The sequence below is a fragment of the Camelus bactrianus genome, chromosome 13 (genome assembly GCF_048773025.1).
Source record: "Camelus bactrianus isolate YW-2024 breed Bactrian camel chromosome 13, ASM4877302v1, whole genome shotgun sequence".
NCBI classification, from domain to species: domain Eukaryota; kingdom Metazoa; phylum Chordata; class Mammalia; order Artiodactyla; family Camelidae; genus Camelus; species Camelus bactrianus.
This window is the reverse complement of record NC_133551.1, coordinates 29,418,146-29,437,891: the sequence shown is the minus strand read 5'-3', so window position 1 is coordinate 29,437,891 and position 19,746 is coordinate 29,418,146. Positions and strand designations below refer to the sequence as shown.

Sequence of the window (19,746 nt, the reverse complement as noted above, 5' to 3'; positions counted from 1 at the left end):
TTGTCCTACAATTAACTAAACACACACGCATGAGTTGAAAAAATTAGAGAAGAGACACCCATTTTTCTAACTAACAGTGAAAAAGGCCTTTCTCCCCAGGAAAAAGGCAACATAATGAATTCTGCAGTGGAGGCAGTGTCAGATTTAAAAGAGGCTCTTCTAGATGCTGGGCTGTTAGGGTATTTTCCACTTAGGCAGATAGGTAGAAATTAGCATTTGCAAAGTTTCACTTCCAACTCATGTAGCTCTGTTTGCCAGTAAAATCACATACACAGAAAGGCATTTCACCTCAGCCCACCCACTCGTTTCAATCTTGGCAGAAAGGTGGCATCTCCTCTATGCAGCGTAAGGGCCATCAGGGCCTCCAATCTGGTGTCGGGTGGAAGTTGTAGAGGAATTGCGCCTTTATTTCTTTATTTTCCAGAGCTTTATTTCTCCCCAGTACCTCTGTGGTCACCCCACCAGCAGAGCTGCATGGCCATTCACATACCCTCCGCAACTCCTTTGTATTTTGCTATGTACCAATAATGGGTGGCAATAGAAAAAAAAAATGAACCTCTGCTAATAAATATCTACTTACTGTTATCCCATTACCCAAAACACCTTCCTATAAATATGCTGTTTCTTTATTTTGGAAACTCCTGCAATGTCTGGCATGGTGCCTTCTGCTCAACAAATACTGGCTGCAAGAAAATAAGTGCATGACGGCCCTTCATTCTATTCCACTCAAGTCGATTTAGCTAATATTTATTCAGTATTTCATGTCTTCTCAGAACTATGTTAAACTCTAGAAACTTTTTTGTAATAGACATCATCTCTGTACACGACCAGCCCATAACTTCTTAGACTGAAACCAGTGACAGAATTTTCAGGTACTATAGGATCTTTTAATTTAGTGAGATAACATTTTAGATTCTAAAATCTGTTGCCTCCTCTGCCAGTTCACAAGGCCTGCTTGTTTTTGCCACATCTTCTTCTCCATATGCATGTTCCTAATAACCAGAGAGAGTTCTTAGATATAATTCCAAGTGTTTTTAAGGCTGTGATGTTATGTTTCAGTAACTTTTTTAGGACTTAATAATCAGTTCATGCTCTAAAATGCGTCTCCTCACACCAATTCTGTACCTGTGCTCGGACAGCTAATTGCGACCGGGGACAAACACAAACTTACTGACTGGTACTACTTCATACTCGTGACCGCTCACCTCAGCTGGGACCAGATGGCCACCCAGTGGCCCTACTACATTTCACTGGCCAAGTCACTCCCTTACTAGCCAGGTAACGACTTCATTACTTTTTCTCTCATCTCTGGTGCCCAACACCTTCTCCCTCTCCTCACTCTTTGCTGATGATGGGCTTCCTATTTCACTGAGAAAACAGGAGTAATGAGAAATACCACCACCTCCCTCATCTGCTGACCTGTTGACATCCGTACCCCCACACTTGGTCTTCCTTCTACTCCTGTGGATGAACCACCCGTGCCCCGAGGCCAGCTCTCCACCTGTGTGCGAGATCTCACCCCATCCGCCCTATTGGAGGACACTGCTGCAACAATTTTCTTCTCTTTCTTCTGCATCATCGCCTCTTCTGTCTTTACTGGGTCTCCCCATCAGCTTTCGAAGTGCTGTAGAACTTGCCATCTTGAATATACAACCTTCCCTTGGTCCCTCCCTTCCACTAAACTGTTTCTCTCTTCCTCTTACGGAAAACTCCTCAAAACAGTCTGTACTTTCTGCCTCTACCTCCTCTCTTTTCATCCCCTCTTTAATCTAGTTTAGTCAAGTTTTTGCCCTCCACCTCCAGCTCTTATCAGTGTCACTAATTACATCCCCACTGCCAGATCCAAACAGTTTATACTCAGTCACTATCTTCCTTATCAGGAGGATTTACTACTGAGAGCATTTAACTTAGCTTTTTACTTCCTTCTTTTGGCTTCCAGGACACCACTCCCTTCTGGTTCTCCTTATACTTCCCTGAATGCTTTTTTTCAGTCTCTCTTGCCAATTGCTCTTTATTCCAGTAAAGTAATAGTGACCCAGATCTCTATCCTAGGATCTCTTATTATCTCTGCCTATACTCATTATCTAAAAGATCTCATCCAAGTTCATGGTGTAAAACTCCCTAATTTATATCTCCAGTCCAGATATCTCTCCTGAACCGTAGCCACCAAATATTTAACATCTTACCCAACATTTCCTCTTACCTGTCTGAAAGGTATCTTCAAGCTAACATTTTCAAAACCAAATACCCAGTTTCCTCTCCCCAGACTTGCATTCCCTATCTCAGTCAGTGGCAACTCCATCCTTTGCATTATTCAGGTCAAAATCATTGGCGGCCTTCTGGATTCTTCTCTGTCATGTACCTCTCCCAACCCCATTCAACTGATCAGCAAAACCCATTTGGTCTGCCTTTAAAAAGCTGACCTCTTCTCACTACTTGGCCCAAGCCACATAACCTCTCAACTGGGGCAGTAAACTGGTGCTCTAGCCTCCAACTTTCCCCTCCTACAATCTATTATTCACAAGTAGCCAGAGTAATTTTTCTCACGTGGTCATCAGATCATGTCACTCTTCTGCTCAAAATTTCCCATTTCACTCAGCTGTCAAAGCCAGAGTCCTTCAATGATTCTAAGTGACCTTACAATGCCTTCTAAATTTCCCCCTCCTCCAGAACTCTCTTATCTCAACCCTTTCCATCTTTATCACTCTACCAAGCCTCACTGACCTCCTGACTGTTCTTGAACAGGACAGGCAAGGTCCTGCCTCATGGCCTTTGCACATTACCTAGAATGCTCTTCTTCCAGAAAGCCACAAGACTTGATTCTTCACTGCTCTAGTGTTACCTTCTCAGATTCTCAGGACTTCCCTTTAAAAAAAAAAATTCCCCCAAACTTGCTCCTAGCACTTCCTACCTGCCTTTTTTTTTCTTTCTGAATATTTATCACTACAAGACATATCTATTTTTATTTGTTTCCACCAGAATGTATGTTCCACAAAAGTTGGGACTTCACTTGTTTTGTTCACTGTTGTAGCCTCAGTGTCTGAAGTAGTGCTTAGAACATAGTAGATGTTAAATAAATATTTGTTGAATGAGTGATTAAATAAACAAAACACACCATTCATCATTATCACCATAAATCAGCAGTGTTTATGAAAATCTGTTAACCACAACTAGGGCTAGGTGCACTGAAAATGTCAGAAAAATATAAATCAAGCCGAATCTGTTATGTATTAACTAGCACACAAAAAATAGAAGTAAGAAAATTTAAAACTTTGTAATGTATGCAAAAACAGTCCTAAAGTACAGTCAGTCATTATGATTTGATTCTTCATCTAAAATAGTGCTCTGTGGTTGAGGTGCTAATATGAGGGTAGACTTAAAAAGAAAACTTAAATTACCTAGTAATTATAGTTAATGTCAGTTTGAGAATACATTTCCATTTTGACTTGTGGTCTCAATACGTGTGATAAGAGAATTAGCCACAAACCATTTAAGAACACGTATGTGGTTTTCTCTAACTGGAACATACTCAAAGATGCCCTACTTACTACACAGAGTTGCCATTCTCTTATTTTCACATTTGAGTTCTTCTTTAGCATTGTCAGCATAGCTTATTACAGAGCCCTTGCATGGAACCCCTATGCAATGCCCCTTCCCATTTAGTTCAAGCCCCTTCCTGAGTGGACTTTCCCAAATAGGCCCAGTAGAAACAGTGCCTGCCATACTTTCAGGAGTCTACGGAAATGTTTACTTTCATTTAAAATCACAGGAGAAAATAAACCATTAGGTCAAAGAAAATGTCTTAATATGTAATGTTAACATTTTTGCTTGTGTATCAACAGTTGTAAAACAATCTATATGAATGTATATGCGTATATTAAACACACTTACACACATAGAAACTTTTTTATCTTAATGGAAGAAGGGGTCTATGGAGGCAAAAGTGCCTAGGGCCCATGAAAGTCATACTGTGGCCCTGGATGGTCTTGACTATGTTTTTAAAAATTCCGAAATATCTTTTTCCATCCTAAAAATTCTAAAAATGAAACTGATTTTGATTCATTTTAAGTAAAAGTTTACATTCTGAAAGCAAGCTAAAAAGGTAGTATAAAAATTTTAAGGAATAATTAATTCAAACCAGACAAAACTAGTGATCATAATCTTTTCATTTTTAAAGTTTAGAGACAGAAGAAGAACAACAATATCTCACTTCAAGTTATATTAACATCTCCACTGATTCACTGCAAGGTGGCAAGAAGTATTTGGTTTGGGTCCAAGTTGCAAATGTACTGGGCGTGGAGAAGTCGAAACCACTGCAAATTCACCTGGATGATATAGGTAAAGAATAAGAAATTCTACAGTGGCTTTACAAATAAACAACTAATGTGCTGACCTAGTCAAATGAAGTTTAGATCTGAAAGGAGTTCCCCTAAAGTTCTGGAAGACCATCATAAAGAAAATGAGAATTACCCATAATCTACTGCCGGAGACAACTCAAAGATAAGTCAAGGCTACCACTGTGTTATCTATCCTTCCAATCTTATTTCTACATGGGGGTATGTCTTTTCACAAATATTTTTTTGAAAACTTCTTATTATGTTCAAGCATTGTTCTAAGGGCCAGGGAGAATAAGACAAGGTACTAGCTGTCCTAAATATCTTGCAATCTACCAAGGAAGATGGAAAGAAACAAGGATTATAATAAAGTGTGATGAATGTTGTGTTGTGAGAAGTACAGCATACTAAAGCATTGTGCTGTATACACTGTTTTGGAACGTATGTTTTTTTATTTGTTTGTTTGAAAAGTTTTATCCAAAAAGTAGAAAACTGTGGAGAATCATGTAGACATCTACATATGGACACCAGTCAGATTCAACAAAAGTTAACACTTTTTGCTTCGGGTATTTTAGAAATTGTCTTTTTAAAAAATTACAATATATAATAAACATTTCTATTAATTTAACCTATAGTATTATTTTTGATTAATATCTTTAATCATTCCCTTATTATTGTTTTCAAATTTTCACCATTATAAACTATACTGCCAAGGACAAGCTTTTCACTAAATTTTTGCAGAGTAGTTGGTTTTTTTCCTTAAGATAAACTGTAAAAAGCAACTGCCCTTGAGCCTTTTACAACTACATACCAGCCCTAAAGTCAGAGTTCAGCCAAAGAGCACCATGTGTGACTCACCTTCTATCTGGAGATTCTAGTGCCAATTATTCCTGTGTTTATTATCAAAGATGATTTCAGTAAGCTAACATTTATGGTGCACTTTCTTCAGTGCTCACTGCTTTTATACACATTATCTTATTTAACCCTCACAACAACTGTATTTTGTGGAAGATATTATAATTTATGCATGAGGAAGCGAAGGGTAGGTGACATTAAGAAAGTTGAGATTGGAGAGCTAAAAAGCCTCTAGTTCCAGCATCCTCAACTCCTCCCTTAGTCTTTATTGACAGGTACATTGCAATGTGTCCGACAGCTTTCCTGATGGCTAATGAGTTAGGGGATGTGACACTTCTCTTCGGGTACAACGTGGGTATCCACTGGGGATTACTGGGGTCTTCTAGCACAGCTAGTATCTCAACTTCTCAACTGAACACAACTATCTCAATAGGATTGGTCTAAAGATCTGTCCTTACACTCTGAATGTTACATTTGAAAACAAACACTCTTGACTATGGTGATGTACAGTAACTCCACTGTATTGTATATTCTCAAAGTGATAATTCTCTGGACCATGATCTACACTTTTTTGTAAATTTACATTTTGAGGTAGGATATGGCTGTTAACATGCGCTTTTCTTATAACAGGTTCCCCTCAGTGGGTAAGTGATGTTTAAAGGTTACCATGTCCAGCATCATTTTTAGGAGTTATTAGCAGTGTTACTGCTATTATTATCATTGTGATCTTATTACAACCTTAGTAGCACTGCATCCATTTATGGAACACCTACAGAGTTCCAGGCAAGTAACATGCAAATCACATTTAATTCTGGACATAATCATACATCGTACTCCTGTGCCCATTTTACAGATGAAGGAATAGATAAAATAATTTGCTCAAAGCACAAAGCTTGTAAGGAGGGGAGCCAGATTTCATCCCAGACTTGCTAACTTGCCATAATTAACCACCACCCCACCTCCCATAAAAGGGAACATCTCGGCTGGCTAGCACCTCCAAATCTGCTTTTCACACTGAAGCAGGGAGCCTCTTGTTTTGAGTGACTCCTCCTCCTCCTTCTCCTCCTGCTCTCCTTCTTCCCAGTATCCCAAAATGGACTCTTAGAAACTCAGATTGAAAAACACGAGTTGACAGTGACAGTGCCACCCAACAAAGTGCCCAGATTATTCATGAATGAGCTATATTCATAAGAATGAGACACTGCAAGTCAGATAAATGAACTGTTCTATGAAACTGAAGCCAGGGGACTCTCCTGGGAGCAATTTCTACATAACAGCTACAGATCTGGACTGTAATTAAGTTAGGGAGGTATGCTGAAAGGCAAGGGGTGAGTTAATAGTGCAGTAACACTGTGCCAAAATGATATGTGAGAGGAATGCTTAAACTTTTCTTATAGAGAAATTAAATTCAATACAGAAAATGCTGGCTGCTATGTTGAACATTAGTTCTCCCCACTGAATAATTATAAGTAAATACATGTTGTTGGAAAGATACCAAACAACTGTAATATGGTTCTTTATTTCAACACAAGCAGAAACTAAAGATATGGCACCTACGATGGAACTGACAATTTTTAAAAACGTAAGATCTGATTGGAATGTTTGAAACCTAAGCAAAGAGAGCAAAAATTCAACATCTGAGTCTTGGGTAACAAATGAATGTGCAAGTACATATTATATAATGCATGTTTATTTGAAAAATATAAGCTCATTCAAACCTAAAGGCTTGGATCCCTATTGCACTGATCTGCTCTGTGCTGAGACTCTATCTTAAATGTGATTGACTGTTCGATCTGCATTTCTCAGAGGACTAAGCAGACTTTTGCTTCCTCCCCAGAACAGTTCTTTCTGCAAAAGGGTCTCAGAATGCTTGTGCTGTTCTACCTGTGGCAGGCCAAACTCAGAGGTGAAAGACAGGAGGGGGTGGGCAATTTATAGTCTTGGGAGTGCTTAAATGGTCCCAAATGGTCTCAGAGCCCTGGAGATCCACTTCCCTGATCTAGAAATCTCTGAATTCCGATTCTTATTATAAGAAGCTTAAACTAGCAAAAGCATGCAAAACTAGCAACCACAGAATTCAGATGATAAAAGTTCAGTGCGATAAGTAAGCTCTTTAATTAGATGAATTCTGCTACTACCACTTACGTCCTATGCTAGGTTTAGCCCAAAGAATCTATTTTCAGACAGTGCTACTAGAAAGCAAATCTTTAGTTTTTATTTCTTTAAATCATTTACCTGTGCATATATAATTTTAGATAATTATAGTTATTGATGATAAACAATAATTTTCCCAAAGAATACTACATAAACTTAGAATAAACAAAAAGGAAACTAATTCATAGAGAATATTAAGCTGTAAGGATGGTCCCTAAAAACACACATACAGGTTCTTGAGTTCTTTGTTAAATAATACATCCAACAAAGTCATAGGTATTCATTTTTCTACCATGCATACAGGAGAAATGGGAAGTGCCAATAATTTTATTCTGTTTGGACAGAAGAAACTTACAAGAATTTACACAGTTTGGAAATACAGACATTCCAGTTACACCATTACTCCTAGTACAACAAAACAACTAGTAAGATAACGAAGCAGAATTTCAGTTTCTTTTTGAAAATTATAATCACAGAACATGGCAATAATTTGGAGTCTTAGAGTCTTGTGGGACTCTTTGTTCAAATTATACTTTCAAGTACAGATTTATTTTAATAGATAACAAAACAAATTAACAATAGGTATAAATATTCATATAAGTTTCCCTATAACACAAGAGAATAAAAAATATTATTGTGAAAGGGCTTAATTCAACATCTAATCAAGTAAGATTCTCTGAACTAAATTTAGGATGCAAAGCATCATTTCTTCCTAAAGAGATGCAGGTAAGAAGACACATCTTCTTTACCTCTTTTGTACACTCTTTTGTTAATAAGGCCAACTTTTGCTAATCAGTTAATAACTAATCTCATTAGTTAGGATTATGAGGGAATGGGAGGTGGGAAAAGACAAGACTGTTAGAGTTCCACTTAAAAGAAATGAAGAATGGGTGGAACAGAATTTTACTTAACAACAGCAATTTTCGCCTACATAATACACCAGACAAGAAAAATCTAATTAACTGTTAATTTGATCATGAGACTTTTTTTTAGCACTTTGGGTTTTAACATGTCTAAATATTGATAAGAAAATACGGATTTCTCCCTAGGAAAGTTTTAAGCTGCTGGATCTTTGTTTTTGTTTTTGTTTTCTAGTGATACCTTCTGCATCCATTATTTCCAGGGCTGAGGATATAAATACTACAGTGCCCAAGACTGTAATTCACTGGAATAGTCAAACATCAATTGAAAAGGTTTCCTGTGAAATGAGATACAAGTCTACAACAAACCACACTTGGAACGTAAGTAACTTTCACTATTCTTTAGCACATATATGAGTAAAAGAAAAGCCAGCCAACAGTCAGTGACCACAGCAGATGTATATATTTTACAGGTTTTTATCTGATTGTGTGATCTTCAAACCACCCTGGTTTTAATGATTACTATATACTTCCAAATAGAGAGATGTTTACTGAAAAGAGTAAAGAGTAAATAAAAGCAAAACAGTAAAGCAAAAGAGTGCTTTTTGCTAAATAGACAAATGTTCAACTAAGAGAGATCCATCTGTTTAGCTCCCTGTAATTCAGTGTCTCCTAGGATGAAGTTTACATCAGTGATCATGGGTATTCTATACTTAAATTTAACAGGCATCCAGGGAAATGAAATACTGTTCAAAAAGAGCTTCAGATTTATGGGTGTCTCTTTTTAAATGAAAATTGTGCAACTGAAAATGTAAGATTTAATACTAGTATAGCCTCAGCCTTAGATCAGCATAAGGTAAAAAGTGAACGTCTAGACAAACTAACTATCCTTAAATATCAACTGTAAGTTACCAAATGTCATAGGAGAGACATAGGTACAAAGTTCATTAATAAAAGCACATCACATGATAGCACCTGTGACTATTTTAATAAAAAACTCACTAATTTGAACTATTAGTCTGATTGGAGAAAAAATTTCAATTTTGGTGTATTTGAGAAGAAAAGCCATTTTATTATTTTCAAGTACAATAAACTACCACATCATCAAAATAATTAAGGAAGGGAGTTTCTGGCTTTGTTTAATGATGAGTTATATATCATGTATGAATTTACCAGTTTTCAGGGAGTTAAGTGAAATGATCTGTATTTATTCTGGTGATTAGTGTGACTCCAAAGCTTTCATCATTCTGAACATCAGTTTTGCTGTAGAGCAATGTGTTTAAAGAGTGTCAAGAAAATGAAGGTAAAATTATACAGATTTCATGACATACACCAAAGATAGCTCTTTAAAAGTAAATCCCTGATGCCAACTTGTTTATTTACCCTTTTTCATTTAAATGAGAAATGTGATCTTGTAATTGTACAGGTTACGCTTAGATGCAAGTCCATGTTCTGCATCATTTGATCAATAACCAAATGAAGATCCTGTTGAACTCCTTGATTAAATAATTGTGACATCTGTGTGCACAGCAACCCCATGCTTAAAGCATGCTTAAAAATTCACAGCCAATCTTTTGCACATGTGGAATTTAGGTAAATTTGAAGACAACCCAAATGAAATTCTCATCTTAGATTTTGAGTTAATGAGTTTTACTCTAATAAGACACCTAGGTAGTGTCATGGTTATAGGTTGATGTTGACAATATGAAATCCCTTTATTTGGCATAAGTAGGAGGAAGTAATAAGCTATATAAATGTTTAGAAAATTGAAAGCTGTTATAGTATCAGTATCGCGGCATAGATTTTCAGAAACTGTTTTCTGGTTGAAACGCTTGCTCTCTGCTCCCCCTGGTGGTGCTGCGTGTGCCACTGTGAGACTTGGTAACTTAGAGGTAAATTTGAGCTCCCTTTTCAAAACCTCTCTGTCAGAAGCAGGCAAATGAAGGAGTTGAAAGAATATTTCTTACCTCATTTAATTTTCATAACAATCTTCTGCGATAGGTATTGTCAGCTCCATCACAGAAATGAGGACATAGGGCTTGAAAGAGCTTAAGCCGGGTTCTCCAAACTTAGACTGTTAGTAACTAAGTGCCTCTCACAGGCCCAACATCACTTTGGGTACCCCAAAATGTTTGGAAAGTAGGGAACCAGTTTCAATCCAAAAATCAGTGTTCTATTCCTTTTTACCATGATTCCTCTAAACGTAACTACTCACAGAGATGACCCAAGTCTAGTCGGTAATAGCCAGATGAAGCTTAGTTTTTCACGTGTTACCCTGTCAGTTTCATCGGGGTCATGCATAAAGTGCTGTCTTTGCCCCTTGCAGGGAGACAGGAAGTCAGAGTCAAGAAGAATGAGCAGACACAAAGGACTACGGATTTGCCCTTCCACCCCAGCTCTGCCTCCATCAGATAATTGCTGGAGGGAGGTCCTTTACTTCAAAGTGGCAGGCAGCTATGCACAAAGCCTTGCGGCTAAGCACACAAGCCCTAGAGTTCAAAGCCTGGCTCTGCCACTTTCTAGCTGTGCATCTCTAGGCAAGTTCTGTGGCTTCTCTGAGCCTCATTATTATCATAACCTAAAAGAGGAAAAAAGATAAGCACCTACCTCATATGGTTGTGGGGATGATCAAATTATGTCAGATGCTAGCCCAGGGCCTGGATAAGGGTTAATGTTCAGTAAATGCTGGCTGTTACTGTTACTCTTCCTCTTGACCTCCTGGAGAACCATGTAGCAGGTGTGGTAGAGCCAAAGATGCCCACCTGAAAATCAAAATCATCTTTGTATTTCCATTGATATTTATAATGTCTAGTTCACAGAGATAATATTTTGACACATTAGCTACTAGTCTTATTACTGTTTGCCTTTAGTGGTGCCAACAGCAGTGATAGAAAGGTAGAGAAATTTGCTGCACATTCAAGTAAATGGATTAATGACAACTAATATCTCAAATTAAGCAAGACCAGGGCATTAGCAAACGTTTTATTCAAGAGCCAAATAGTAAAAAATTTAGGCCTTGCAGGTTATACGGTCTCTGTCCCAAGTACTTAACTCTGCATTTGTAGCATGAAAGCAGCCATAGACCATATGTAAATGAATGGGCATTGTTGCATTCCAGTAAAATTTTATTTTTGACATGGAAATTTGAATTTTATATCATTTCCATGCATCATGAAATAGTCTTCTTTTTATTTTCTTTCAACCATCTAAAAAATGTAAAAACCCTTCTCAGCTCATGGGCAGCACAAAACCAAGCATCCATTTTTGCTGGACTGGCTAATAGGACAGTATGCAGATAGCAAAGGGTCAAATCCTCAGCCTTCGCATTTCAAAAGTGTAAAGGCTGGTCTAGGACAGAAGCCTTGGAGACCTTGTGATTAGGCATGACTACGTATCCCCACCCCTTCCCGACTTCCCTCCTCCATTAAACACCAGATAAACATTATCTGGGCAGACAGAGGGGGAAACTGATGGGGGAGAGAGGCTGGTAAGGGTGAGGAACCAGAAGAGTTCAGACACTGGTGGGTTATTGAGCAAGGCCCCTCCCCCTGGGCCATGCCTCAGGCTGGGAGTCAGAAGTCAGGAATATAGAACTCTGAATATGCTGAGATTCTCCCCTTCACCCAAGGATGGTCGCAGAAACTCAGCTGTAACCCTAAGAGGTACCTCAAACTGATGGAGATTAAGTTTTCAGGCCCCTACCTTCAGAATTGAGGCTCTAGAGAGAAATTTGCTGCTATAAAAATAAAGTTGCACTTCTGACACTTGAGATCATACCCTCTGCACTGGCACTCGGTTAGATCCAGCTCTCTCAATGTCCATTTTAGCTTCTGAAAGTGTCATTTTGAAGCATCATCTTGAGCTTGCAAGGCCCTAAGCAGTCACTCGGATTGCCTCTTAGTAGAAACAACTGTTAACAGTTCCATAAAATTATTCCTTCTATTTTGGAATTCTGGCTGTACTTCAGGGTATTTCTCCTCTTAGAGGACTTATCTATAAACATAACAGTAAGAGACACTGGAGAATAACAACTCCTCCCCAGGGGAAGCTAATATGAAACAGAGTGCATTTGGAAGTCTAACTTTTGGCACTAGGTGAAATCTCTCCTGGATCCTAGGAGACTCTGGGGGCCTTCAGTAATACTTACAAGGGCAAAAAATTTCAAGGGCCATGGGTAGAGATGTAGCTATGGAAACTCTTAAGTGATATATTTCAGGGAGCATGATATCTCAAAGCAGGTATTTTCATGATTTTTATATTTTTAATGCATTGCAACTTCTAAAGATTTATGTTAAGATTGGGTTTAACAAAACAATCTCTAAGTGAAGTTGATACCTTGTTTGTGTGTGTGCATGTGTGTGTGTTTTAATCTTGATAGTTTTAACTGTCTCTTTCATGGTAACTGTTTTCTCCCAGTTGCTGAGTAAATGCATTTCTAGGCTCTGTTTATGTTTCCTTTTCAACTGTGCTTCACGTTTTTCAGCAGCTCCACTTATTACAACACACTAAGGTGCTGTGTAAATACCGTTTTCTCTCTTCCATCTGAACCAGCTTGTCTGGGGCTTGTTTTTCATTATATTTTGTAGCAGGTTGCAGTGCCCCAGAAAAATGATATTTTAAGTTTACTCCTCAGCTATTTTCTTGCTTATCTTCCATTGGATTTTCACAGTTCAACGTTCTTATATGTTTTGTTTTATTTTCACACATACACACAGACACATATGTTAGGCCTTGTAGACTCTGCATAAATCTGCAATAAGGACCGATTTAACAGCTCCGTTTGTAGGTAATTTTTTTCTAAAAGTTATCATTAGCAAGTGAAACTAGTTCATCATGCAGGAAGAATTATTGATCTAAATATGCAACTGCAGAAGAAGAGAAAGAAAGATGGGGGAAGGAAGAGGGACTGGATTCAAACAATTGCTATTAGAAGCCCTCTTCTCCAATTCTATTAAAATCAGCTGTTCTAAAATTAAGACTAAATTACATTTTGGACTTTCTTGAGATTTAAAAGTCTGAGAGAGTTGTCAAACAATAAGCATGTGTATTTCACTTGTAAGGTTAAATAACATATATTTGATTATTTATGACCATTTTTATACAAAACACTCCATTCCTCTTTGTTTTCCCAGGGTCTAGAAGACTCCTGAAACATAATAGGTGCTCCACACATTCCTGCTACATGGAATAACTGTTTGTTTTAAAAGCACACTGCATCATTTCTTTACAGTATTTCATTATGGTTATTCATCAATTTTAGGTTAAAGAATTCGACACCAATTTTACATACGTGCAACAGTCAGAATTCTACCTGCAGCCAAATACTAAGTATATATTTCAAGTGAGATGTCAAGAAACAGGTAAAACATACTGGCAGCCCTGGAGTTCACCCTTTTTTCATAAAACTCCTGAAAAAGGTGAGTGTACTTAAATATTTAATCTCTTAGGCCTTTCTTTTGACCTCTGTCTCTCGTTTAAGTGTACCTATTTTTTCTCCTTGACTTCTATCAAAATTGACAAAACTATTCTAGGGCACGTGGTAACATTTAAATAGTCATTCTGCTTTGAGTTTGTTAAGGCTGACTGCAGTTTTTATAATGGTTCTTAAACATACCAGGGCATACAAACCAATAAAAACCACCTGGGGGGTGCTCATTTAGAGCTGATGTTCAGCGCCCCTGCTCCCAGAGGGCCTGAGTCCACAATCTAAGGTTTCAGGGGTGGGGAGGCGCGCAAGAGTGAGCATTTCTCACAAACACCGAGTGATTGCAAAACATAATCATACTAGACCTTGTTTTGAAAAACGTTATTAAGAGTTACATTAAACTCTTTAGGTCACTCTGGTAAAATGTATTCTCCTAAGTGAGATACAAATCAAATCATTTAATAAAGAGGGATTACCTACTACATGCAAAGCAATCAGAGAGTTAAAAACTCACACCTGGAATTATTTCTCTTCTCTATAAAATCTAGCTGAGCTATTGTTTATCTTTAGATATTTCCCTGCTCTTAATATTATTAATTTTCTAGTCACTTACACATGTCATTCAATAAAATCTTAGCCAAATCGACTTCAGTTATAAGTAAATAATAAAATGAATCTATTGTCATTGTCATAATACTCCATAATGGCCCCATTATCCTGAAGATGTCCCCTTACTGTAGGTAGCTTATATACTAGGTTTAGAATTTTCTTTTCAAAACTGAAGGACTTAATTGTAAATTCAGCATTGTTAATATCCTCCGGAGTATAATACAACATCTTGAAGTTGTGTTTTATGTTTTCAAAGCGCTTTGACCTAGGTTATAAATATTGATGGCCACCAAATAGGAGGAGCCCAGAGCCACAGACTAGCTAAAAAGTTCTTCTGGCGCCCCCTGATGCCAAGATCTTAGAAACACATTATTAAGGGGATCATTTGCAATACTGGTTATCAGTTCTCTTCTTTTAAAGTTAGTTTTTTTAACTTAAGGTGTTCTGTCTTGAATCAATATTGTTAAAATTCTTAGGACTTTAAAAAGAGGCCATTTTAGAACAGTCAGAATTTAGTTCATAATCCAGTTGTTTTAAAATGAAATCTAGAATTGCTTAGAAATATTCTTAAAATTGATAACTAACACTTACCATTTACAAAGTACTACTACATAGAAGCTTGCTTGATCTTTACTTCAGCCATATTTGATAGTGTAATTGGCGTCACTGTACAAATGAGGAAACTGAAGCTTCACTGCTAGTGAAGTGAATTTTCTTACTTAGTCTACCTTGTCGAGTTTAATGGATGCACAGCATTCCAGTTTATGGATGTAGTATAATTTAATCATTTCTCTGAACAATATCTAGGTTATTGCATTTTTTCCATGACCAATAAACTTCTTTGAATAGCTTTGAATATAAACTCTCCTTATGTCTTTAGGTCTTAATGGATCAAGAGTTAAGCACATTTTAAGATGCTTGATGCAAGTCACCAAATTGCTTTTCAGTAAATATTTAATATCAGTTGCTTTTTTAAAAGGTATCCATGAAAAGACAGTCATTCATTTGTCCCCCATGAAATATTCACTTAGCCTCTACCATGCACCTGGTACTTGCTAGGTACCTGCAGAACCTCAGTGAGCAAAGGAGACAAAGATCACTTAACTCTAGAAAAGACAGTCAATTAAAAAATGTAATAAAAAGCACACAGCATTATAAAGAAAGATATAAATAAAAGCAGTAAGAATCAAACCTCACAACTGAAGTTTGAATGGTTTCATGATTGGAAAAATAAAAAGATATAGTTTCTGTAATATTTTAGTTAACTGACTTGTTTGACAATTGGGGTTTTTTTTTTTTTTTTGGCTAAACTTTCCCAGTAATTAAAGATTTGTTTATTTATGAAGAAACAGAGCCCAGGCAATAATGCTCCCTCTGTGCAGGAATCTCCTATTCAGTTCTCTAAAATTCTTGTACGTGTATCACTAGATTGATTCATCCTGAAACAATGTGTTTTCAGAATTATGCCCAGATGGCACCGTGGGACAAACAGTGAAGTAGGCATGGCTCGTCCTGCAGGCTCCCAGCAGTCTTCTGTATCACTTTCCCTCTGGGTAGTGCCTTTCCTTGGCTTTTAAAAACCTGGTCTCCCAAAGAAACCAAACAAACTCATTTATGATAAGGGTTCAATCACTTATTCTCTTTTCTTTCCTGAGAGCATTTAGATTTTAATGGAAAACAAAGCCTTTTACAGCAGTCCCCCCTTATTGGTGGGGGATATGTTCCAAACCCCCAGCAGGTGTCTGAAACCATGGATTGTACCGAACCCTGTATATACTATGCTTTTTCCTATACATACACTTCTGATAAAGTCTAATATCTAAATTAGGTACAGCAAGAGATTAATAACAATAACTAGTAATAAAATAGAACAATTATAACAATATACTATAATAAAGGTTATGTGAATGTAGTCTCTTTCAAAACATCTTACTGTATAAATCTAATGCCTTCTTCACCTTAACTAAGTACTGGCCATGCATCGTGGCTGTAACTTTTGCAGTCTGAGGTATGACAGCAGAGCTAGGACGAATTTCTTTTTCCCTTTTCACAATTTCAAGGATAGAAGATTCATTCTTACTGCACAACATAGCAACCTCAGCGTACGATCATCTTTCTTTCCTTAGTATGAACATAGTAAGAACTTGGAACGTTCTTAGGAGAACTTTTACCTTTTCACTTAAAGGAAGAACTTCAGGGCTGCTCTTTGACATATCTGAATTGTTAACATCACCACGCTTGTACTTTGGGTCATTATCACGTAAAATAAGGGTCACTTGAACACAAGCACTGAGATATCAGGAAAGTTGATCCGATAACCAGGAAGGCTACTAAGTGACTGAGAGGCGGGACCTGGGGATGATCGTATCTGGGGCGTCACGGAGCTGGATGGCACAAGACTTCATCACACTGCTTAGAACTGCATGTAATTGAAAACTTATGAATTGTTTATTTCTGGAATTTTCCATGTAATAATTTTGGACCACAGTTGACTTGGATAACTGAAACCAAAGATAGTGAAACCATGGATAAGGGGAGGCTACAGTACTGAAAAAGAAAAAGAAAAAAAAAAATCAATCTCAGAATATAATATCAGGCTTTAGCAAACACACAGGCGACGTTTCTCTAAATTGGAGACGTACTTCTCCATTGTAGCATAATGGCAAGAGGCTAATTAAGTGACTGAATCCAGGGTTACTTCAGGATAATAAACAATAATGGCTAACATTTACTGGATGCTTGTTATGTGTTAGGCACTGTGATAAGCATTGCACATGTGAACTGTCCTTTGCTCATCACTACAGCCGTAGAAAACTATTATTCAATTGTGCAGACGAAGACGAGGCTCAGGGAGGCTAAGCAGTTTGCCGAACGTCATAGAGCTGGTACATGGTAGAGCCAGGGCATGACTCAGGCTGTAGGATTCCAGCACTTGCACTGCAGCTCTGCTGGTCTCCTTCCTAAGGGACCTACAGGGGTCCTGTGTCAGCCTCCCCTGGGCCACCTAACCAGATTCTCCTCTACACATTAGCTAATAATAAAACCACGACAACAGAGCTTCATTTTTAGTGTAATGTTTGTTGTGAAATGCAAACACAAGAGAAAAGAAGGAACCATAAGATGCCATCAACTGTTCCTATTTTGGCATGAATATAAGATGTGGAAGCAGGATTGGGTTAAAGCAAGGAAAATGAAACCACAGGATGCCAGGAACCTTGGAATAGGATACGGCAGTCTGAGATGATGATGAAGTATAGGAGGAAAAGGTGGCCTTGCCCAAGTGAGGACCACCACAGAGTAATTCATAATGTGTTCTTCCAGCTGGTCCTGGTTCAGTAAAATGTCTAGAAAGCAGTGCTTTTCAGAGTGAGGTCTATGGACAATATGCATTAGAAATGCTTGGGTACTGAGTTTAAAATGCAAATTATTGAGCCACTAGCCAAGTGACAATTCTGCAATAAAGTCTACGAACCGCTGTTTTAGAGGTTGGACACACCCTTTAAGAGAGAGAAGTGTCATGAAGGATGAAGTAGGGTGTGGGCAGGAAATGTAGGCAGAAAGGGGAGAACTGAGTGCCCAAGACATTGCCTTAGTAAGAGTGGTTTTGGCGGGGCAGGAAAGGGTGGGCACGAGAATCTCAGGCCATTCTCTCTGGTACTATCTGTTCCCTCTCTCCTTCTTCTTCCTCTAAGCACTGAGCACCCCAACCCACCTCGGCAGCCCAGGATCCCAAGAAGCACAACATGTTACACACACCAGCAAACCATCATGTCCCGTTACCCACTCTGCCTAGACCCTGCCCTGCCTCTGGATGTGAGGTTTCAGCTGAGGATCTGAAAACCTCCAAGGGCTGCTGAAGTGGGAGCTTCTGGACTACCAATCTGGACAGTCTCTGCAAAAGTTCCTGGGGTCTTTAAGCAGTAAGGAAAGAGCCCCGAAGGGGAAAACATAATTTGTCATCATACAAAACCAACACTGAAAATGTGAAAATTAATTCCTTAATTTCACTATGACCCATGTAAAAAGTGTGAGAAAAGGATTTCCAGGCAGGAGTGTTTTTCAGTTCTGCACTGTAACCCAGATCCCTTTGCAATGAAGAAAAGGGACAGGCTCTATAATCCCTTTAATGACAAGTCGGAGGCCTGAGGGAAGGGCAGTCACACTTCATAATGACTCAGCTTGCTTGAATTACAACTTGCAGTAGAAAAGTTTCCCAGAGAAGTCATATTATTTTTTTCTTGACAATTCTCCAGAGGAATGCAAGTATAAGCAAGATACTAAACCACATTGTACTTTGCTCTCACAAAATATTATTGGTTGTTGCATTTCCATTGACTCCTTAAAGATTCCTATTAATTTTTCAGGACTTTAGGGGCTAAAAAAGAAAAAAAAAAAAAACCACCAGGGTTCTGCAGTAAAAAATAACTGAGTTTCACAATCTCTCTGAGAGTTGCAATCCACTCATAGAGAACAAAGATTATGCATTTCCATGAGGAAGTAATAATCTCCTGTATTAGCTTCCTATTGCTTCTGTAACAAGTTAATATAAATTTAGTGCTTTAAAACAATACAAATACATTGTCTAGTAGTTCTGGAGGTGAGAAATCCAAAATAAGTATCACTGGGCTAAAACCAAGGCATCAGCAAGATTACGTTCTTTCCGGAGGTTCTAGAAGAGAGTCAGTTCCAGTGCCTTTTCCAGATTCTAGCAGCTGCCTGCATTTCTCAGCTTGCAGCCCCATCTGTCATTTTCAAAGCCCAAAGCACAACATCTTCCAATCTCTTTCTCTGACTCTGACCCTCCTGCCTCCTTCCTATAAAGACCTTTAGAATTTCCTTGGACCCACTCCTACAATTTAAGAATGATCTCCCCGTCTCAAATCCTTTTTGCCATATAAGGTAATCAATTCACAAATTCCAGGGATTAGGGCATGGGCAGCTTTGTGGGGTCATTATTTTTCCTACCATGACTCCTCACCTACCCACTCGTTACCAACAACTGCAGTTTTTACTATTCATTGTGATTAGGTGCAAGCAAAAGAAATCAAATCTGGCTCTGAAGCAGAAAAAGAATTAATGGAAAGATAGTGGGAAAGTAGTAGAAAGGCTGGCAAACTGGTCACGAGCAGGATCCAAGAGACCACAGGAGCCAAAACCACAGCCCAAACACAGCCTAGGAAGAATCTGGTGAGGACTCTGCAGCTGGCACTGTGGTCACTGCCACCACCTGCCCTGTGCCCTGGACACGCCAGTGGTGTGCTGCTGCTGCACCCATGTTGGATTCTAAGAGATTTCCCAGAGCTGTGTCTCCTGTGTGAGTGGAGGGAGGAGGGCACCTGGTAGACTAGGCTTAAGTCTTCTGCTTGCAGTTACCTGATGGCTGTGGGGAGAGGGAGCCTCTGCTCCACTGAGGCTTCTACAGTGGAAAGCCCCACCTGCTTCCCACTTACTCTAGGATGCCCACAAAGAAGTAAGTCCTAGTACTGGGAAACTGAAAAATGGCAAATGT

At 38.4% G+C, this 19,746-nt stretch overlaps 1 protein-coding gene across 1 annotated transcript in view; it reads left to right on the top strand.

The window, feature by feature from the left end:
- Nucleotides 1-19,746, top strand: part of IL23R (interleukin 23 receptor) — a 60,711-nt gene that overhangs the window by 17,031 nt on the left and 23,934 nt on the right. The window contains exons 5-7 of the mRNA XM_010963436.3: nt 4,178-4,338; nt 8,439-8,584; nt 13,464-13,620. Of these exons, the coding sequence (XP_010961738.1) occupies nt 4,178-4,338; nt 8,439-8,584; nt 13,464-13,620 (464 nt within the window). The remainder of the gene's footprint in view (nt 1-4,177; nt 4,339-8,438; nt 8,585-13,463; nt 13,621-19,746) is intronic.